The sequence below is a fragment of the Cloeon dipterum genome, chromosome X, assembly GCF_949628265.1.
Source record: "Cloeon dipterum chromosome X, ieCloDipt1.1, whole genome shotgun sequence".
NCBI lineage: Eukaryota > Metazoa > Arthropoda > Insecta > Ephemeroptera > Baetidae > Cloeon > Cloeon dipterum.
This window is the reverse complement of record NC_088790.1, coordinates 3,936,152-3,958,826: the sequence shown is the minus strand read 5'-3', so window position 1 is coordinate 3,958,826 and position 22,675 is coordinate 3,936,152. Positions and strand designations below refer to the sequence as shown.

Here is a 22,675-nt window from a genome sequence, read left to right as displayed (position 1 = left end):
CGATGTAATTTTTGAGGAAGACTAGCAACATTGCAATTGGCACCATGTAGGGCTCAAAGTAGTAGCAAATCGCTATGAACAGGACTAGCGACACCAAACTGCGCGGAATAGACTCCCACTCGAAGCATCCCCTGGAGAAATTGGAAGTTTTGATTTGCGTCGCCACTCGGCTGCGTATATAAATTACGAGAGATATTTGCTGAGGTCGATGAACCACATTATTATAGCCTTGAGACGCATCACGTTGCGCAAGAAAACCTGCCTCTTGAACTTGACTTCAGGCTGCATGTACTTTTCTTCTTTCGGGTTTAGAGTTCGTATCACGGCGCGCAACTGCAAAGTAAAATAGGGTTTTAAATCAAATTTATGTTGAGCAGTTAGTCCTATGTCAAAAAATTGCTCTTTTTTAAGCGGGATTCTTTTCAGAGAATTATATATATTTTACTTAATACAAGGAGGAATATAAAATGATCTACATATTTGACACCGAATAAGTTATTTACGTGGCAAAAAACCTATCAAAAATGTTTTATTCTTTTCCCTTTTCTGAGAAAATTAAAGTCAAATTTGAAAAAACGTCTTTATTGCACTCTAAAAATCAATGTTTAAAAACAGCAATTTTTTGTGTACATTTCAACCAGCTTTGACATAATTGTATTGAATTTTCAAGGTCATGGTCGGGGGCTGAGACCCACCCCCTCGAAGACTGTGTTAACTGATTTGTTAAAATTATCACATGATATTACTCAGGTATCGATTTGATCCACGAGTTGGAAAAATCATGCTGAGAATGCAGCCTGAAGTGCTCTTACAGCTTTAGGTAGGTCATACAGATAGAGCTGAAGGAAGCAAATTAAACGTAAAACTGACTTCATATTTGATGTTTTGGGGTGGAAAACATACGCAATTACACCATAATGACGGCCAAATTCAGCGAAACTTTATTATTAACCAAAACTCACCCCCTGGGAATGAGGGATGATTTTAATGCCTCCTCAAAAACTAATAACCATTCAAAAATAATCACTAAGTTATTAAATCTCTGACCAAAAACTACGTTAAACTAGAGTAATTACAATCAGAGATCAATTTTGGAAAAAAAAAAGTTTTAAAAAAAATGAATTTTCTCAAATTAAGATTTGTCAAAATAACGGAAAAGTGGCGTAACAATTTTTACGTGTTCTTTTTCTCTTTAAATGAGGCTATATATCATAAATAATTTTTCGTTTAATCGAATATATTTGCAGGAATTCCTTCAAATCTTAGGACAAATTTAAAAGTGACCATGATTGACCTTTGACCTACGAAACATGTCAACGTGGCGTTAAATGTAAATCAATTTAGACACTTTATAAGCCCGAAGAGCAATAAAAGTACTTTTTAATTTGAATAACTTGCGGAATTTTCTAATAAATAAATCTGTTTCTTAAGGGAAAAACCCTGAAATCTACTTCGATCACTTAAAAAAATCCCCAGAACTCACTGGATTCCAGATGACTGTTAGTTCTAGAAGTATCTGAGGGCTGTTGCCTTTGGCACGTAGATGCAGCTTTTTGTCTTTCAGCGCGTACCACTTCTTTTCGCCGTTTTGAATTCTGAGAAGAGGTATGGCCACTTTTCCCAGAAATTCAACCTTGTGATCTCGATCCTCGTCGTAGACAGTCACTTCCAGAATGGAATTCATATCTTTTACATTGCTGCAATTGAAAATAATTAATCCAGATTGTAAATTTATAAATTTTTATATTTTACAATGTGAAAATTTTCTGCCAGCACGGCGAAAGGGTTTTGTACTCGGTTTGTGTCTGCAGACGCGCGTTCACTAGCTCCAACACGCAAAAAGGGTCACTCTTGCCCCCTAGGTCGGCAGCTGCTAAGCCTTGGGCTCTGAACACCTTGACGGTCAGGTGGCCCACGTCCTTCAAGTTGTGGAATGTCCGCGACAGGAACTGTAAAATCGCGTCTAAATTATAATAATTATTAGGAAAGATAATTTTTTCTTACATATCGAGACTCGATGTTTGCCCTTTCTCTGGGGTTTTCTTCGTAGGAGGAGAGGTCGGAAATGGTCTCCGAGGAAGTGGTGCCACTGATTGTGAGGAGGAGGTGCAGCGATCCGGCGCCGTCCTCCAGCTCCTGCCAGAAGCGGTGCGTTTTTTCCCGCTCGAACTTGGTCAGGTCGATGGAGCACCTGCCAAACCCTCTGAGTCAAGGGAAACGCGCGCGCAACAATGGCGTGCAAAAGAGGAATAAATCAAACTTGATGCATCACAAACATGAGCAAAATACACGATAATGGGCCAAATAACACACACATCTAGATCAGGAGAAGGCTGATAGTTAATGTCTCGATCTGGTTTTGCAGGTCGATGTGCGGCGAGGGTTGAGTTATTTTTTTCATTACCCTATTGAAAAAGCCGTGCAGTTTTTATATGCTCTTTTTGATGTATTGCCAAAAAATTGAATAAACTCATAAACTGACGGTGTGCATGAAAAATGGGGAAAATCACAAACCTGAGGCATACCAAATGTGCGGTCAATGGAATTATTTGTGAACAATTAGTATTGGATCACGTCAGTTAAAACCTACCTGCCCATGAAGTCATCTTTAGATCTTTGGTCTTTGTCCCAAACTGTGATCTCCAGCTCTTGACTTTGGTCGTCGTACAAATGCAAGTCGAATTGTTCCAACCAGTTCGGCGACAAACTTTTGTAAACTACTTTGCTCTTGTATTTTTCACTCCCTAACCTGAAAAATGAGTTTGCATTAAGCAGAGTTAAATTAAATTCAACAGCGGTGGTTATATGCATCGTAAATGAGACGAAAGTGTTTAAACTTAATGGTCTGTCTGGTGCATACATAAAAGCTCGCGTCTGGGGCTCGCGAATCGATGCGGATTTTGCAGTCGGTTGGACATTCACGACAGTGTGGCGCCTCTTTTACTCACCTGAACTTCACGTAGGGGTCGCTAAGGCCGTCTATATCCATCGGGAGCAGATTCTTCCCCTCTATTAAGACTACGGTTACAACAGAACTCCATATTTGGCTCTTCAATCTTCTATTTACATCAGCTAGTTTTGTACTACGTTGGAAATACTGAAACATAAAGAGATCAAAATATAAATTTGCAATTCTTTTTTGATAAAAGGCAGCAGTTGAAGCCGTCAGATAGGTACATGAAACATTTCCTTTTAGAATTTTCGTGGTAGAAGAAGTACTAAAACGAATTCCACTCTTTGATAGCTTTTAATTACAATTAAAGGATAACATTATTAAGAGTTGACAAGATTTCGTCACTATCGTTTCCTCTTTTCGATTGTTACTTATTATTATTTTCACAGTTCGCTGATTCAAAATTCTCTGTGGTTTGATTGATGAGGCCTGAGGGGCCGAAACAACCCCAATAACATGTGCTGTTATTTAAATTTTATTTTCTCTCTCTCTCAGTTTCCCCATACAAATCTCCTTTCCTCATTTTATATTTTAGACAACAATGTTTTGATACGAAATTGAGCTTGCCTTGGGTTTTATAAAAGCACTAAACCGAGTCAGGAGCTAAACTAACTTTCAATTTCGTCTAAAGGCTATAAATTGCCCCTTGCGAGATCGACGGGCGTGAAATTTCCACTTGAGAAACTGTATCCAGTTAGAAGGAAAGTGGCCTGCCCAGGCAATTTGCTGCGGCTCCTTTAATAATAAATGTCATCTTTACAGAGTGAGCAAGAACAGACGAGGAAGGAAATTGTCTTCGACGCGAATGCGGACGTTCTAGCGTTTGCGTTTACTGCCGGGTGCATTCACAACTACATTCACTAATTAGGATGATTGTGCCATTTTCTCGCGCAAAACATTCTGCCAAGCGTGACCGCATTATTCCCTTGGTGAGCAAGTGACCTTCAGGAGTGAATTTTGCCGTGCTCATTTAACCGTGAGCGAGGAAAAAAATGCTTGCCTCCTTTCTCGCTCCGTCGGCCGAGAAAATACAAGCAGTCAACCAATAATTCGCAAAATCAATTCTGCGCCTTCGCCGTCCTGCGCTCGAGGAATGCAAATTATGATTTGCCATTGTTTCTCGAGCGCCGCGTGTGGGCGTACAAAGTGCGATTCTGCACAATCAGCAGCGTTTGCCTGGGCCGGGGCAGCAGCGCCCAATTCTCGTCTCTTTGTGAGCATTAATTAAACTGAACTTGTGTCGGTCTTATCGCTTAAAGGGAAAGGAGAGTCTGTTCATTAATGAACCCCGACAGTGCGTATAAACCTGAGCAGTGCTTCCAAGTCATTTGTTATCGCCTGTGGAACAACCTGTCGCCGAATCTGTGTATGAATGGGAACTCAAGTGCATTCAAACAAAAACTGAGCCAAACATTTCTTGCCAAATACTGATATGATAGACTGATTTTTACTATTCCCTCTGTTATCAAATACAAAAAATGCTTTGTTATATTTTTTTTTTGTTAAGTTCTGGATGTGGATGTATGGGGCACAGTTGCCCTGCTGATCCGTAATAAATTTGAATCTATAAACGGAGGGAGGCAGCAGTAAAAATAAAACTACTGTTCAATGCGGATCACATTATTAATTTTCAATGGAAATAAATTTATTTCTTGTTTTAGAGTAGAGATTGAACTTTTTAAAAGTAGCCAGGTGTCATTGAACATAGTTTGCTGGAAACATTTAATGTCGTTTGAGAAAATTTCAAGGTGGCCCGGTGAACATCTTATTCAGTGAGATACCGCCGAGGGTTAAAAAGGTTGGAAAAGGGGGGTATTTTTAGTTTATAAAATTTAGAACTTCGGAACATGCTGGAGGTCACTCCTGAGGTCAGACAAGACCAACAGAATAGGTAAAAAAAATCGAACCCTGGTTTCAGGGTATCACTCAAGAGATCAATTATCATTAATTCCCATAAGTTGCCACTTTAACGACGCCTGACGGGTTCTGTATTGGTTCGATCTGCAAGATCTACAAAGCGTTGAAACGGTCAAGACGAGAGCTTTCAGAATAAGTGCAATTCGACCTTTTTACAAGCCATTAAAGGCGCTCAGGAAACGCCATTGAAAATTAATTTAAAATTAAAAACTCGAAAATCCTACTTTAAGCGGAATTAAAGTAAGGAAAGAATTTAGAAGAGAAGACTAAGGTTAAAATTACGCGCGTCCTCGAGCTGAATAGCACACTGCTTCGGCCTCATCAGTAGAACTTTACTTGTAGAGCAAAAAATATCAACTCTGCATAACAGCATTAGCTCTGGGGAATTTCCGGATCACTGGCTGCTGTTGAAAACTCATTGCTATAATGATTTGCACGGTGATGAAAGGAAAGTGACGAAACCTGCCTTCATCTCTTCCAATGTAATTTTTATATCTCTACACTGATTTCCTTCGAATATAGAGCCCAAAATAGATTTGATCGCTTTGATCCCTTTGGCGTCTTTGAGGCATAATATTGCTTTCCCGAACAAGTGTCTAGCGTTTCAATCAAAGTTCGGAGGCAGGAGAAGTGGCCCGGCCGTCACTCCAATTACGGCCACCAAAAAGGCTCATGTTTCCAGTTCGGAATGTTATTGGCACTCAGCAGAATTATTTGCAGGCGCTGTTCTCATTTTTCTACTCAAAAAGCCAGATTTCACATATATGTATTGAAAAAAAAACCTCAGCATTCTAGCAATGGAGGTAGAAATTTGAATGATGACGAGTTCTATTTTTGACAGCTCGCATTTTCGCGCTAGTGGAGATGGATATGTGCGGATTTGTAAAATGTTCTGTTGGTTAAAGCAGAACCGTATATTTTTAGAATCCACAAGTCGCGCGGCCAGAAGCTTTTATTCCCCATTATGCGGGTGAAATTGCGTTGAAAACTAGTCCGCTCTTTCATCTTCCTCGAGTTCTCGTGCGAGAGAGCAGAGACGTTTTTGCCATTACGCACGCGGAATAGACGTTTGCTTTTAGGTGTGAAAAAGCAGGCCAAAATGCGGATCGATACTTTTCCCGGCGGAATTTCCGTTCGCACACGCATTTCCCGGCGAAGCACAACGGGCCAAAATATTTGTTTTCCCTCTTCTTTTCCTCGTATTTCATTATCTCTTTTTAAGCAGCTCGCGGGAGTGTTTCGCAGCAGTGCGTTATTATTTGCACGGAGGCTCTGACTACTTTATAATTTCCTCCAGCCAGCCATATATACCAAGAGTGTACGTGTCATTTCTGCGTTTCCCCTTTTCCAGTTTGCCAACAACAAAGAAAGCTCTGTGGCTGTCCTTGCGAACGGATGGATATAAAGAAAGGAAGAGAATTGGTCTTTTTATTTACCCACCACAAAGATGTCGAGCGAAAACACAGCGTGTGTACTTTAAGGGCGTTGCTACCTAATGCGGCATATCTGTTATATATCCCCCTAGAGGATACTTTGTCCTCGGTCATAACGCCTGAGCCCACCAATCTAGTGGGTCGGAAAATATTGGCTTTAAAAATGAAGACGACAATGACTTTAAACACATTAGCCTGATGAGTTGAAACGAGCAAAATAATTTTTAGAGGTGTCAAAATAATCAAAAAGTGTACAACCCAGTAAAATTCTTGTCTCTAATCCCTGAAGGTTGAAATTGGCTGTAAAATTTGGAGAAAGGTAGCTGCAAGGTTAGCATACTTTTTAAATGGTGAGGACTGTCTCCCTACTTGGAATCTTGTTTTATTTGACAGCAAAGAGTTTTCCAAAATAGTGTCATACGCCGTTGGAGAAGTTGAAATCTGCCAAGAATATGTTTAGAGGAATTTCTTAACAGCAACTTTTTATTGGAGACAACAATTCTTTCTAATATTGCCCTGTATTAATCCACTTGAAAGAATGGTGCAATGCAGTGATCTGATGTTTGTTTTATACGGAACGATCAGGGCTAATAATTCGTCACGTGCCGCACTCTGATCTGCGAGACAAATCATATAAAATTGACCCTCATCCACCAGCAAGAGCATTCATTTATCGTTTCGGTTGTTGACATTTGTTAACCCATATCTCTCCAGACTGTTCTCTGAATCATAGAGGCGCGCGCTATCTTATATTTGCTGTGGCAAGTTCCAAGGAACTATTTGCTTAGTAATTTTTTGTATCACTCTGCAACATAATTAAATGCGTTTGCTCTGCCATAAAGTTTACAGCGAATTTTTACTGCCCACCATAACATACAGAGAGCAAGATTGAAATTGGGAGCTGTCGCGCAACGCGCGCGGCATGCTCACAGCAGGCGGCCAGTGTGATTTGATGAAAGGCGCAATTTGCATTTTGCACGCCGCAAACCGTGCCACTCGCTAATCCCATTCATTAAGCCGAGCGACCATGAAATGCATTTGCCTCGCATACCCACGATTATATAGATAGCACTCACAATTTCTTGCTCGCGCCGCGATGCTGCGTTTCCATGGTGACCGAACATCGCGGCGCACCACTGGAGACGTGATCATCATCGCAGGCCGTGTGAATTCACCTTATTTCTCGCCAAGCCGAATAAATTAAATCATGAGCCCACCCGCTGACACCTTTTCAGAAAAGTTCCAGACTCTGATAAAATGGCGAGACGGCCAAGTGAGTTACTGAGTTACACGCTACTGTGTTTGAGGAAAAAAACTAACTTGTTGTTTACTTGCTTGGAAACTATAACAAACATAGCGGTGAGAAGCACGTGTAATACTCGGGAGGAGAGAATTGAATATTCTTGTAAAAGAGTGCTACTTGTAGGGTACATTTAACTCTGAAAACTTGTTGTCGCGGCCGCTTTTGCGGCGAGATAAGTACACACACTCGGATTGTGTTGCCAACTCTTTTACATTCTTTCCTAACGGGACAAACGTGAGGGTCTCAGAAACATTTTTGATAAATAAAAGCCAGAATCATTGTCACATATTTATGTTATTGGAGCTGACAAATGTTTTTCAAAGTCAAAAACAAACGACACTAATTTTAAATTTTGAGTTAAATTCAAATTTAAAAAAGCACAATTTTATATTTTTAAATAACGTAAAAATGTTGCGAATTAAAATATACAACAACCCTGAAACTTTCACGACGGTGATGTGTTTTGTTTTTGAGTCAAAGGTCAAAACCCGGCTTAAGATCGAAAGTCAAAATATCAACTGAACGCGAGATCCCGGCTTCTGCCGGTCAGAAATGCAAAAACTGCACACCGTTTGACTCGTCTTGATGTCCCCTGACGAGCCATAAAGGTTTCAGGGTGGTTACAACCCTCCTCCACCCCTCGTCACAAAATAATTAATTTTTTCTAGCACTTTTGCACCTTGAAATGTTTGAAATCATATCAAAAATGAGTTTAAACTAACCCACCCTCCCTCATGAACCCCTAACTCACTCATCCCAAGAGCATGAGTAACCAAAAGAAATTTAAAGAAATAATAGTTATTTACCCGGTGCACTCTGTCGCTTTTCTGTTTGAAATGATGTCCGATTTTTTCGAAGAGGCCACTGTGGTCACCCGAAATTTCCGGCGCCGAGTTTGGTCCGTCCTCTGAGACGCTTCTTGTGGCCAAACCGGCAAAGCCGAGAACGGGAACCAACGAAGCTTCCAAGGAGCATTCCGCTACCGTGGCTGCTCGGTCCGAGAATCCTGATCTGCTCTTACTAGCAGCCTGGAGAAGGGCTGACAGGTGCGGCGTCGTGCTAGTCTCTTCAGGCTCCGATTCGCACGAAAATACCTGCGCAAGCCGTTTGTCAAAGGTGATGAACCCGGAGGTGTGGTCTGGGAATTTGATACTTTAAATTTATAATACCCTTGTTTTGTGCTAAAGTGTATTTCCCTATTATATTGTTATTTTTATATATTTTTACTGAATGAGTATGTTGTCTGGTAAATTTAAATTTTATGAATTGCCAAGATTTTCGTAAAAATAGGATGAAAAATCTGGAAATATACTTTATTGTATTTATGGATGGTTTATTTGCCAAAATAATGACTGGCTGAGTCTTTTCATTTTTAAAAATCCTAATTAAAAACTTAACAGTGGAAGAGAAAGTGGAAGAAATTTAAATTTCGAACTCTCAATTCATTTTAGCCGGTATAAATAATAATAATATTTATTTGAACTTTGGGCATGTACACAAATTGACATAGCGGAGCAACATCAAAACGCGCCACCCAGTTGCAAATATACTCACACACAAATAATACATAATAATAATGAATAATATTTTAAAATAAACAAAAAAAAATTCAGGAAGCCCGGAAAGTGATGAAATTTCAAAACAGTAAATATATTGTTCAGGAAATACACCCTAAGATGACTATTTTTCATTTAAAATTAAATTCGTTTACAAATCCATCAAGAATAATTAAATTTAAAAATTACGATACATCATGTCCGTCATTACAGTATTTTTGTAATTAAAATATTTAAAAAACCAGATCCACACCTCCGAGTCTGACAACGAGATCGCTTTTCTGCGGGGTAAACACTCTCCGTCCGAGTCCTGCGTGGCGACGTTGGCGCCCCGCTGGAGGCGCGCGGGCCGCAGCGGCGGGCTGTCGGCAGTCTCGTTGTCGCCCCGGATGCGTTCGCTGATTCGGGCCAGGGTGCACTTGACCCTCTGCAGGGTGGTCGAGTCAGCTGCAGACTGGTGCATGGGAGTGCTCGACCGGCGCGCTGCTCGCCATCCCGCACTCGACTGCTCGCGCTCGCGCTCGCCCGCGATCAATGGCCAGAGGGATCCCTCCTCAGCCGCAGCGCTCCCTCTGACGTAGCCCAACGTGAGCGAGTGAGCCAGCTCGCAGCCCAAACACCCAACTCACGCGACAGCGCCAACACTCACGACACGCTCGAGGAGGTGGCGGAAACGATAACTTCGCCTTTTTTTAACCAAATTCTAAACCTGCGTGCAGGCTCCGGATTGAAATAATTTATTTTCAAAATATTGTTTTCGAGCTTGGCGTCTAATGAACCTCTTTCTCTCGACAAACAAACTTACGGAGAGGGGAGCCGATGGGTCTGCCCAACTTACTTTTTTCTTTTCTTCTGCAGCCATGCAGAAGTTTGTTTAGTGAGCTGCTTAAGTTTTGATCAAAAGAGAGGCGACGCCCTTTGCAGCAAGAACCTTTTCACGGAGATGCGACCTTTGCTACGGTGAAAATATTCCTGCTTCCGACTTTATTCACGCGTTCAGGCATCGATCCATCATTTCATTTAGCACGGTGACCATAGTGATTGCGCGCGTTTCCATGGTACGCAGCTTTTAATTAGAGAGGCTTAAAGGTGCAAAAAGGAAAGAGTCTGCTGTCCGCATGGCAGATCGGAAAAGCGATTAATTGCGGTGCCAGTACTTTCACTTGGCCTCCGAAATTGAGCTCGGATCGTGATTCAGGAGGTATCAACCTAATCAGATAAAGAAGCGCTGCCGCCGCTCATCCTCCTATTGATTTTCCAAGGTATAAAAGGTCAAGCCTGACTCACAATTCACAATCAGAAGAAGTAATTCATCGCGAAATCTGGATCAGGATTATTTATTTGAGAGAAGTGCAGTGGCGGCACTCTTTGATGCCTGCGAGGCATAAATCAAGACAGATTCTCACAGTTGACAAACTTAATATTTGAATTGACCTGAATTCAGAAGAGTCTGGCAAAAAACAAAGGTTTGATTTATGTGCTTTGGAATGGCAACTGCATTAACTTGTATCTGGACAAAGTTAAATACAAGGCTCGCTGCCAAATAGCTTCGTCGCCGCAATAAATACAGCCCTAACTCACTCGTCGCATCCTTGACTGCCTCAACAGCTCTTGACCCTTGAATTCGCATTGACCGATTAATTTTTGTAATGCTAGAGTCGATTTACTTTCCCCTCAATGCGTCTCACGCAGATAAGCAATTTAATAATACACAAAATGATGGTTTCTAATCTTATCTAGATACGTCATTTATGTCATTTTCGAGGGCTAATAGCATATATAGATTTGAGAATTGGTTGTCGTGTTAATGCATACCTCATTTGTTATTTTTATGTTAGTTGCGGTCGAACAAATTGATTGCGGGAAGTGTAAGCGGTTTTGAAGTGCAATGACGTACACAATATGAAGTTATTTTTATTTTTAAAAAATTAAAAGAAAGAAATACACACGTATGCCCGTTAAATTATGAAGTTTCAACCATCTAATGGCTCAGCTCTGCGCGGATTTACTTAAAAAGTGAAATTTTGTCAGGAAATTTTTAAATAGCACACTCTTGTACTGCCCCTTGGGCCTAATCAAAAACAAAATTGATACCGCAAAGAATTCTGATTCAGATGTGCAACAATCGAAAAGGAGGAAAAAAATTCACATCCTTTGTAGTAAAAACCTGTTTCAAAGAGTGACATTCTGCTTCTTCAGACACGAAAATTCAAGAAGGAAAAATTCCACATACCTTTCTGACGCTAATAGCTATTTTCCAGGCTAAATCCACGGAAAGCTGAACCGTTCGATAATTTAAAATGCACATTTGAAATGAAAATTGTGTTGCTTTTACATTATGCATGTCCTATAATCATGTAAGATAATAATTCAGCTCAAACAAAAACAACTGTTTTCTGCGTTGATGACGGATCTTCACTGCCAAGTTTAACACATTTAGTTTTTTTGGTTTTGGCGTTTTCGAGGTCACAGCGCGCGGAGTGCTGATAACGCAGCGAGATTCCTGCGTTTAAAAGCATCTCCCGCTCGAACGCCGTCGGTGGCGCGGAGGAAATGGAGTTTCGCCAAAAAAGGATGTAATCCTCAACAGACTTCCTTTATTAGATTAAGGGTTAAGGTCAGAGCGAGGCACAAAATTGCAAGCGGAGAAATTAGCACCGCGGCTGACGGATTTACTGCTCGTGCGCTTCACCGCTGAATAATTTGCGGAGGCGAGGAAGAAAGTCCAGAGGATGAGCTAATCGTTTTATTCGCTCGTGTCTATGGTGCACGGGAATTCAAATGTTTTCATTAGGGCTGATCCTCTTACAAAGGCAAACTTTTACTACCGAGTTCCATTGGCGTGCTCGGCGATGTAATTTTTGCCGTTCGCGTGTCGTGAAACTATGCCAGCCCATCTTAATATGATATTCTTAAGCTGCTCCGGCGTCTAGTTTGACTTTTCACACGACTTGCCTGCCACTCATTAGCCCAGTTTGCTTCAAAGTATGTGATTAAACACTCGGCATTTTGCATGCAACGCTGCACGTGAATTGCCATTGAAAGTCAGGTCAGATGTGTTTCTAATTAAAATTGATGGTTAATCGCTATCGCATGATGCAGGCTGCAGGCGCGGAATCAATGATGTTATTCAGACACCGCTGCGAAATATTGATGCGTGTTTCATGACACCTACGGCATATTTTAATCATCACAATAATTGCATTTTGATGAAACCAAGCGGAAGAGATGGTGTTGTATAGGATTAGTTTAATCATTTCTGTTCAAATGGAAATCAATCTTGTTTGCGGCATTCCGATTTAAATTAATTAACTCCATCTAAAATGAAAACCAAAAAGAAGAATAACATTCATTAAACGGGACGGTCATTATTTTATTCAGGAGACTGTAACTTTTGTTTTTGTAGAGATTGTACTGATTATGCCCAAAAACATTCCCAAGGTGGACATTTTGTAGGTCACCAGGAAAATGTCGAGCTAATGATTTTGATTAATCCCGCTTATAGATTGGGAATAAAATTGTGCGGTTCTAGTGAATTTGCCCAGATTTCCGTCAAATTTGATCACAACTTGATTCATCGTAATTATTTTTTAGATTTAATCGGGGTGGCAGTTGGGGGTGGGGACTTGCTCCTTTCCCCTGAAACCCTGGGAGGTGAGTTTTTGGGTGAATTAAACGTTTTTGTAGTCGATCTTTAGGTTTTTAATCACCAAGAATTCAAAACTGGAGTCCTTAGTTTTACAAATATTGATGAATATATCCGACATTTATTGGATCAGTGCACTCTCGTTTTCATGCGTCGGGTTGTTGGGATTCAAATGTCCATTAGTATTCAATTTTCACTTTGCCTCCCATCCTCATTTTCTTACGCAGTGTTTACGTCAGGTGTCCTCCAATTTGATATTGACGAGACGTTAAATCAACCGATAATTTCCTCTGACGTTGAGCTTCTTTGTGAATGGCACTAAATTTCTCTCATGAAAAATGCCGAATATATATCTAGAACTTTCTGTCACTGGAAGTCGGCCATTTTTAATTTTTGTAACAACAAACAACTGTTGAGGAATGAATTGTATGTGAGGCCACCAATTTGAAATTGTGATAATTTGTTGTACACTTTCGAGTTGAATAAAGTTACATTTATGACAGAAATGCAGTCCACGCTGGAAAAGTAATGAAAAAAACTTATATGAATATTTTATAGCCAGGAATGTTCAAGAAGCTACTTGACACTTTTCTGCCAAGCACTCGTCTCGTGGCTTGTTCGCCAAGGACGTCGGTCAATTCTCCAACCCTATTCAATTCCGCGCAATGTCCGCTCGAAAAGCACCACTCACCGCCCACTGCATGCACCGCACGGGCTCAATAATAATCCTCATTGCAGTGCATGATTTCCGTTCCCTTGGCACAAGTTTAATCTGTTTAGACATTTTTCGGTCCACTTATTTCCACTTTACGAGGTGAGCGGATTTTCCATTGGCATACGTGCGCACGAATCGCTGGATTTGGGCTCGGCGGTTCACGGCAAATAAAGGCGAATCGGGATTTCGCAGCACTGTTGATATCACTCGAGCGTAATATGATTTGGCACTTATTGAAATTGACTCTGCGTCAATATTGATTGACGAGCGAGCTCAGCCCGCGCGCGCGTGCAGCAATTACTTTCGCACCTCTTGCCAAACAAAGAAGATTTACTTTTGGCAGGGTAAACATTTTGCAGGCGTATTAACATTCTGGCACGAAAATTAGTCCAACTTGTTGTCGCCGGCAGGCCTCGCCTCTTTCAAAGTGCCATAAAAACCACTTAAGTCTATTTTGAGTCCATACCGTCACGCGGTGCGCGCGACCGATAAAAGCGTAGACACACAGGCGACACGCAAGACTCGTTCGACGCGCGGGTTGCATGCTCGCCAAAAGAAAAGGGGTTCTTACCTGATCTTTGTCTTCTTGTGATTTTGGTGTCAACAGTACAGTGAGCTGGATTTCTCCTAGGTAAACACCACTCGTGACCTGCTGCGACCCGCGATTGCTCGTTGCCGGCTCCGTCAGTGTTAAATTTAATTCAGTCTGCCTGCAATTATAATTTAATATTTGGTTCAATAAGAGTGAAAAAATTGCTATTTATTCTCAAAAAAGTGGGGAAGAGCTAAAATTGCCGTTTAAGTTTCTGATAAGATCGGTTAAAAAGTGTGGCTTCGTGAAATTGCGATCTATATCAATAGGAGAGAGATATTTAAATCATTATACATCGTGACGAGAGGAATTGAGATCATAGGAAAAATCATATATGTGAGAAATTTGGTAAAATTTGTAGTTTAATTGTACATTGTTGAGATGAATATTGCTTCTAAATTCTGTTGGCCCGTACGTGCATTTTTTCCTCACACCGCCTGACGAAATGGTTAATTCATAAAACGGAAAATCGTAATATATGAATCTGACGAATCGACCGTAGAACTCCATCAAAGCCGATTGGGGCGATTGTCTAATAAAAACCTGCACTCATTGAAAGCAGAGCTCTAGAGTAAGTGAAGTGCCCGTGAACTCTCTTTCGTCAGCAGCTCGAGCACGATTTGCACCACAGGCATTCCACGGAGGTGGGGCCGAGATGAATGGGCTCTGCAATGTAATTAATTCAGCACCCATTCAAGACTCGGCTGTCGTGTTTGGCAAATGAGAGCAATTTGCGTTAGCGTCTCCGATCAATCCTATCGCAAGCCATATTTCGAACCAAATTAATATGTTTCCCGTTTGTCGCAGAGGGCAACATGACAGCTCCATCGATTGAAATTCCGCGAGGTTTACTTACGTAGTCATCTCCAGCTTGGTGAGGTCGAGAAACGCGGAGCCCATGAAATCATCTTGCAAGCCCCAATCGTAATCGAAAACCTGGAACAGCAGAGAGAATAATACAGATTGATTTTTATTTCCCGAAAGGTAAACGGAAGGAATCCGGATAGGTGTGGTCACTAAATTTAATATCACTTTATTTGGAATCGTGCGTGTGTGGGGTATTTTTAGGTCAATGCAATTACACGGAATAATAGAACTATGGGGTTCCTAATTGAGGTTTTAAATAATTTTTGCAGGGCGTAAAATAAAGTATCAGTAAGAATGAGAAAGGTCGATCTCACCTTGATATGCACTGGTAAAAAAGGATCCTCTATTGGTAACGTGAACACCTCGTCCCACACAGGGTTGAGATTACGGTAAATTGTTTTTGATTTATACAGCATCCGGCCTCCTATCTTAAACTTAACGTATGGATCACTGGTGCCTGAAAACATCGAAAGAATGAGGATAAAAAATCTTTATTAACACAGACTTAATTACATCGTTTTCATAAACCCTCTCATTTCATTTGAATATAAAATTTTTCTTGGAACAGAGCTATAATATAGCAAAAGCAGGCCGCACTGCCATCTGTGTGTGGTGCTCCGCATATACACCCCTAAAGTGCCCGCCGGCGAACCAGGTGTCTCGCAGTGCTACGCTCGGGAAAAATTCCCAACCCTGCGTGTTCGCTCACCCCCTGGTGCTCATTTCTCAATTTATCCGGCGCCTGCCGCTTTACGATTGCCTGTTGTTGTGAGTAATTGCGAGAGAGGCTTTTGGAGCGCGTGATTAATTAGGGGTGCATATGCCTGCAGCTGCCGTGATTTTGTTTTATAAAACAAAGATGGAAATTTCATATGCGACCCCTGCCTTATTTTTAACAAGCCAAAGAAGGATCAAAGGGACTGATAATATATTTTTCTCGTTGAGAATTTTTGCTTACCTCCAGTATCTTTGGCCACTAGATCTTTGCCTCTCTTTAGATGCACCCGTAATTGGAAGAAGGAATGTTGTCTTAAGCATGTTTCTCGCCGTCTTTGATCCTCGTCTACGATCTGTAAACACGCGAAAGTTTGGCATTATTAGCCAAGTAGTGTGCAAGGCGTGAAAGTGGGGTGGAGAGTTTGCATGCCTTTCGCTTGACTTTCAGCCACATAAACCTCAAGCATGCATTAGTGTTTGTCTAAAATCTAAAGAGCTGAATGAAATCCCAACGTGCGAATAGATTCCTGAAGTTCTAATTAAATTCGACAGTTAAAATCACTTGGTCAACAATTCGCCAAAAATTGGTAGAAATAGGTAAAAACGCGTTGCTTTGGCGGTTTTTGTTCAGAATCTAGCACAAATAAGAACCAATCAGAGAAGGGAGCTGTTCTCTCTGTTTGGCACGATTGAGACAGCAGCGCCACAGCGACAGCCAGTGGAAAGTCTAGTTGCTTGTTACTTTCGCTGGCTGTTGCTGGGGCGCTGCTGTTTGGATTTCAGGCTAGCGCAATGTCCTATCATTCTATGATTGGTCACTAGCGTTCTTGTTCAAACCAAAAATAAAGGTTTTTACGTTATCACCGATTTTCGGCACGTTGTGTCGAATTGTCGACTGAGTGATTCGGCTATCCAATATAATTCAACCCCCAGGAATCGATTTGGCACCTGTCAAACATGAAATTCCGGTGATAATTTCAAAGGAAATAACACAATAGAATTTATGACATCACAATTGATCAATTTATGAGGTTGTGGGTTGTTTTTTGCAATGTCAAAAGCAAAACGCTTACTGCCACAACAGGCGTTGCTGCAACCGACGGGGCGTTGGTAGAGGTGCTCGCCTGTGGGTTGGCTGTGTCGATTGAGGCTTCTCTTTTGGTGTCAATTAGTCGGACTGCGGAGCGAGCCCTCTGCTGTTTGGGCGATCCTTTGGGACTTGACGTGAGGGTTTCACGAGCTAAGGCTGGATCACTACCCCGTGACGAGTCTACAACAGCGTGCAACATATGCAAATTGATTTCCCGTCTGACTGAGTGATACACACTTCAGAAGTGAATTATTCACCGCTTTAACGCCACTCAAAAGAACTGGCTGCACCTTGAAACTTTTTTGGCACTCATAAATCCTTGTTAACTTTGCTTTAAAACTTTTCGTGGAATAAGCCGATCTAAAATGTAAGTGGAAATAAACTTTTCCGCGAGGAAAAGCAGAGCATTGAGAGAGAGAGAGAGAGAGAGAGAGAATCAAAGGACAAGCTTTGAAACTCCAACGCTCAGTCCTTCAACACAAGCAGCCCGAGTAATTAAGGAATAAAAAGCGTCAAATCCGTCCGCGCAGATCAATATATAACCAGTTCAGCCGCCGGCAGGCTGAGGTACCGGAAAATTGGTTCATTAATTCTTCAACGTATCAAATTGCCTTTTTATTTTTACTGAGCGTTCCTCCAGGCACCGCATTCACACTGAAAACGAAGCTAATATTTCCGAAATAATGGATCGCTGTGACGTTTTGTGCGCCCAGGGTCGAGTGAGATGAGCCAGGGAAGCCTCAAAAGATGTTTGGCTTCGCAGGCTTGGGCATAGAATAATATTTGCACAGACTTGCCGACTCGACTCGGCACGTCTCACACGACGACGGGGCTGCACCTTAAGTAAGTTTGTCTGGCTCGACGTTGAATGATATTTATTGTGTCCCACCACCTCAATAAAGGAGGCAAAGCATCCCCATGACATTAATTATTGACACTCGCATTCAGAATCCTCTCAAAACAAACCGTTAAGGCTCTTTAGAAGGCTTAGTCGTAGTGTTGAACCTTTTTGAAATTGTGCGCGGTAAGTGTCAGCGTGAAAGTCGACGATGTTTGAGACGAAAATTTAGAATTTGGAATAGTAATAAACCGAGAGCATAATTTTAGAAACGAGCTCGACGCGCAAGAATTGAGTTTTTTATGCTTCGTATTCTTCAATTGACGGTTTTAAGTGCCGCTATAAAGTCATAAATTAACGGGATTTAAACTCTTTTGTTGAAAATAATTTTCGGACTGTCGTAAAACATTAATATCACGTGCACATGATCTGGCGGATCTAAGATTTCACCGTTCTGGACGCCGTGATTGGGAAATTCCGATAATTAGCCAACGCCTTACGTAATTGACCACAGGGTGGGGCTGGGAGCCATTCATTACCGTGCTGGAGGGTGAACAGGCGGTGTCTGGGCGACTGAGTTTGCGGAGTTGCGGAGCTGCTGTGGTCCGAAGAGTTGTCAGCGGCGTAATCAGTGCTGTCTCGGCGGCCCTCCCGCATCGGACGCCGTTCTTTGCTCCTGCTCCGCGAAAATCGAGTCTGCAAACAAATATTCGAGCAATTCAGAGCAACATAACACTGGACAATTTCATTTATAACATCAAGACGGAAAGGAATATAATATAAAGGACGACCGTATTTAAATTTTACGAATGGGCACCAGCACGCGCGCGTCCTTTCCACTTTCGCCTTTGTTCCGCCGTTATTTGATCTGTGTGCGTCTAGCGAACCCTTTGTGAGCCTAATATTGGAAGGCATGCACAAGCTCAAATGCGGGGGAAGCTTCCTTTCTCGGCTCAGGATGCTTCGGAATGACAAACAAATGACGACGTGAGCGAATTGAAGAAATAGATGCGGCGCGTGAAGCAAATAATACAGCCCTCGTGCCTCTTTTTCCTTCTCTGATAACATTCGAGGAATACGCTCGGGGCCGACAGCTGCCCGCGCTACGCCAACCGAGGGTTTCTCTGTTTTTCCACATCGCACCTGAGGGCCGAGCGAAATAAAAATAATATAAAAAAATCACCACAGTGTGTATTCCAGTTATTTCAAGCGATAAAAAGGCAAATTACAGCACAGCGTTGATCGCTCTGCCGCCCTCGTTTCCGCTATCTCGTTTTGTTGCGAAAAAATTTAATTTTTCTCCCCCACGTGCCATCTGGTTTAAAAAATAGGCCGAAAAAATTATTTCCCTACTATACTGTTGAAATAAGATGAAAATTTGACAAAGGCCATTAATTCGTGTAATTCGTAATTTTTGAAATATTAATCTCGAATTTCGGAAACCTTCTGCAAGGGATTTTTGTTTGTGTCCTATCTTTCCTGCTCCTGAACTTTTTTCGATTTCTTTTCCTGTCCTCGTGTTCTGGTATTAAAGTTTTAGGATTTTTTTTTAAAATCGCTTGAAGGATTTTGGAGAGAAAGATTCATTTTTCGGAAAAATCCAGACATTTTTCAAAGTATAAAAATGCAACCACCTTTTAAGATATTTTAACAGTCAGAAATTTGTTACTTTCAAATCATGGAAAGCATTCCTTTGGAAAGTTGTCATCTTTTATCAAACACTAATCGAAACAAAAAACACAGTATCGTTTTGGTCATCCAACGAAAAATCAATTAATCAGCCCTTCAACAAGCGGATTAACATTTTCTTGCCGATTGACAGAGTCTGCTCTTTTTGCTTTGAACGGCAGCTTGAAAGGCTTTTATGTGCGCTATCGACACGCCGCTGAGCGAGTTCAAAGTATCTCTGGCTAGGCTGGACAAAAAGCAAGTTGGCCGCGATAACGAAAGTTGACTGTGCGCGCGGCATTGCATACAGCACTTTTGAGATTGCCTTTTCGAGTCAATCAATACTATCCGCGTGTGTGTTCCTTCTGAACCAACACATCGCATGCATGCCGAGGCTTTTGTGCCGAACACGCCTCCGCCATCAAATTACACGCATTAGTGTCGGCGCGGTGGATGCACGGGGCTGCTTCCACCGCCGGTTTTCGTGCCGCCGGTGCTGGCATTGCGCGAAATGATAATAAATTCTGATTTCTAACTGTCTCCGTTCATCCCGGGCACAAATCAAGGTTCGCCCACCCGCGGAGAGCAACAACAGAAATAGAAAATAGGCAACCGGCATGAAAGACATGTCCGACCGGTTGCATACCAGCCTCTCAACAGGGGAGCTCGTCCGGATGTCGGCTCAAATTGCGTGTGCGGAGACGAGACGGGAGAGCAGCGTCTTTTAATCTCGCAGCAAAGAGTTTCCCGGCGAAATTGCTATTTATTCTGACGGACGCAAAAAGTGTTCGGGAGAGCGCAGAGTAGAGTTGCTAATTAAATAGAGTTCATCGCCAACTTTTAAATTGAGATGCATGATGGTGCGTTTCGTCCCGTTTCTATTTGGAGAGCTTTTGAGATGGTTGGCAAATAACTAATTAATTAAAGTTAGCTAGGCACCAACAGGTGGAAAAACTTTTCGTGGTTATTTACACAGAATGCGCTTACTGCTCTGTCCTATGTTTGTCTAAAAAAGAAACAACTTAAAAAGTGAAGCGCACCTTTTAATCCGAAAATGTTGGTGTTTTTTCGCTACATTGCGATGGCGTTTGATCCTTTTGATAAATGATGATAATTAGCCAAAAGAATTCACTTGATCCACGCCTCCGTATTTCAAAAATCAAAATTTTAAGAATTTTCAAACAATAATGATTTGTTGAAAAGTGGGCGATTATCGATAGCGAAGCGGAAAATAAAAAAATGACGGTCTATTTTCATACTTTTATTCGGGATTTGTCCAAAAATTTCCAGCAGGAAAGCGGTCTGGGAAATGCAGTAGAGTTTCAATTATTTCTAAGATATAGTTTTCATGACTCAACCTTTGTTTTTCAGGTTAATATACGAGTATATCCTTAAAATGGCCCTTCCGGGAAATTGGGCAGAGAAGAAAGTCTTTCCAAATTGCTATTAAATTGCAAATTTCATCAGTTTTTTCCAAATTGGACAAGATTTTTTTCTCTTGCACTCGTATCCAAACTATTTCATTAATTTAAATTTTTTAAAAATAAATTTTATAAGCCCGTGTGAGGTTTGTTGAGGAGCGCGAAATGAAAAAGCATCTTTACCTCATATTTATTTCCAGTTTGATTTAATTTACGAATTGCAAGTAAAATTTTTGGAATTTTCCGTTATACCTTTAGTGCGTTAAGGATGCTGTGCGTCTTCTGGGCCATGGATAGGCGTTCAGCAAGCTGAGGAACGCTCGAGCCCGAGCCAGTGGAGGTCATCGGTCTCGGTGGTTGTTCCATCGGTTCTTTGCTCTCGGTTCTGGTGGGAGAGCTCAGTTCGCCGGTCGACTTGGACAGGGGGCGAAAAAGGGGGCCGCCACCCTCGCCGTCCACGCAGGCATTCAGTCGGTTGCGGGTAGCTGCAAATAAAGCGCAAATGGAAAAATTATTTACCGAGTAAAACCCATGGGAGGAAAGCATAAGGATCGATTTTGGCGAACAACGCACGCACATGAACAGAGGCTAATCGAATTTGATCAATCAAACGATCCTGGCTGACGTTTGGCTGATTATTTTTTTATATTTGGCTCGTTCCAACAAATATAATATGATGTACACGTGCCGTGCATGTTAATTAAAATGTTTCATTGAGGTTTACGCTTGAATAAAAGCATTTTTCATTTTTATTTCTTCATAATAGCCTGCCGTGGACATTTGTTTTGCCTGTTTTCCTTTGTAAACTGCAAAACAATACGCGGTACACGCACGGTTAATCATTAACCACGGTCGCCTTTTCCTGCAATAATCTCGTTACAGCATTATTTCGCACAATGCATTGCGTTTACATATGTATTTAACCTTTTATTTATTTTGGATCGAAAATATTATGCTCTGCTGGAATCCCCTTTCCAATTAGCGCGGTTTCTTTGTTGCCTTTGTTGTCGTTGCATGGCAAATATTTACTCGTTTAATGAAGCATCTGACAGCCCGTTTGCTGAACCATCTCCGTTCTTCAGCACACACAATAACGAAACTTTCCCAAGCTGTCATTTATCGCGTGTGTTAAAACAGGGCGTGTGAGTGAGCCGTCTGCCTGGATTGGGATCTCGTGACGCTCAACAGGGCGTTGAGCACCGGGCTTTGCGCGGTCCACGCGTTTAGATATGCACTGTCCGATTTTTAACCCTGCGTTATTTACGACCGTTTTATGGCGAAATCACGGCGTTGGCAGAACATCGCCAGCAGTTTTGAAATATGAATTGAGGTTTGCGGAAATTAATATTTCATGTTGGTGCGGAGCGGCATGAAAGACAAACGGCCGATAAAGCCACGGGAGATCAATACGCGCAGGGTGGAATAGCAAGTCCTCAAGAAGCCCCTGCTAACAGCCTTGGTGTTTATTATTTCCAGACGGGTAACTAAGTAGAACTGGGCCAAAACGTTGGGTGTGTGCAATAAAAATATATGAAACGTTTGAGCAAAAGCTGTGATGTAAATCGATTTAGGGAGGAACGCTGCTGGGTCCAGCGGTGCAGACAAATATTTCTGGCTGTCTGTTTGGAGTGAAAAATTCTCTATTCTCAATGGAAACCTCCACCCCACAATGTGGTCTGTTTCAAACAAAACTCAGCGGTAAACAGCGAGCGCAATCTTGAATTTTTAACGAGTTGATTTAACTCTTCCTTTTCTATATAATTGTGTTTGCTTTTGTATGCGTCCCAGAGTTATTGTTAGAAACGGATCTCTCCCGCACGCTTTTGTTACGGCTGAACATGAAAAAACACGTCACCGCGAGCAATAGCATTTTCCAACTTTTCCGGTCCTTCTCGAACAAATTGTTTGCCAAGAGCAGCCTCTTCCTTTCCCTTTTCGTCCTGCGACTATTGATCCTGT

General features: G+C 41.7%; 1 protein-coding gene across 9 annotated transcripts in view; it reads right to left on the bottom strand.

The window, feature by feature from the left end:
• Mctp (multiple C2 domain and transmembrane region protein) overlaps nt 1–22,675 on the bottom strand; it is a 41,474-nt gene that overhangs the window by 3,920 nt on the left and 14,879 nt on the right. For 6 of the 9 annotated variants that reach the window (XM_065492890.1, XM_065492895.1, XM_065492891.1 and 3 more), the window contains 14 exons: nt 20,969–21,201; nt 18,167–18,323; nt 16,773–16,969; nt 15,941–16,052; nt 15,297–15,439; nt 14,972–15,051; nt 14,095–14,233; nt 2,949–3,097; nt 2,591–2,749; nt 2,005–2,203; nt 1,753–1,949; nt 1,484–1,697; nt 188–333; nt 2–131 (listed from right to left, as the gene is read on the bottom strand). In XM_065492890.1, coding sequence (XP_065348962.1) covers nt 2–131; nt 188–333; nt 1,484–1,697; nt 1,753–1,949; nt 2,005–2,203; nt 2,591–2,749; nt 2,949–3,097; nt 14,095–14,233; nt 14,972–15,051; nt 15,297–15,439; nt 15,941–16,052; nt 16,773–16,969; nt 18,167–18,323; nt 20,969–21,201 — 2,255 coding nt within the window. Of the gene's footprint in view, nt 1; nt 132–187; nt 334–1,483; nt 1,698–1,752; nt 1,950–2,004; nt 2,204–2,590; nt 2,750–2,948; nt 3,098–8,412; nt 8,701–9,415; nt 9,833–14,094; nt 14,234–14,971; nt 15,052–15,296; nt 15,440–15,940; nt 16,053–16,772; nt 16,970–18,166; nt 18,324–20,968; nt 21,202–22,675 lie in introns of those variants that run through there. The other 3 variants (XM_065492889.1, XM_065492894.1, XM_065492897.1) reach the window with 2 other exon arrangements.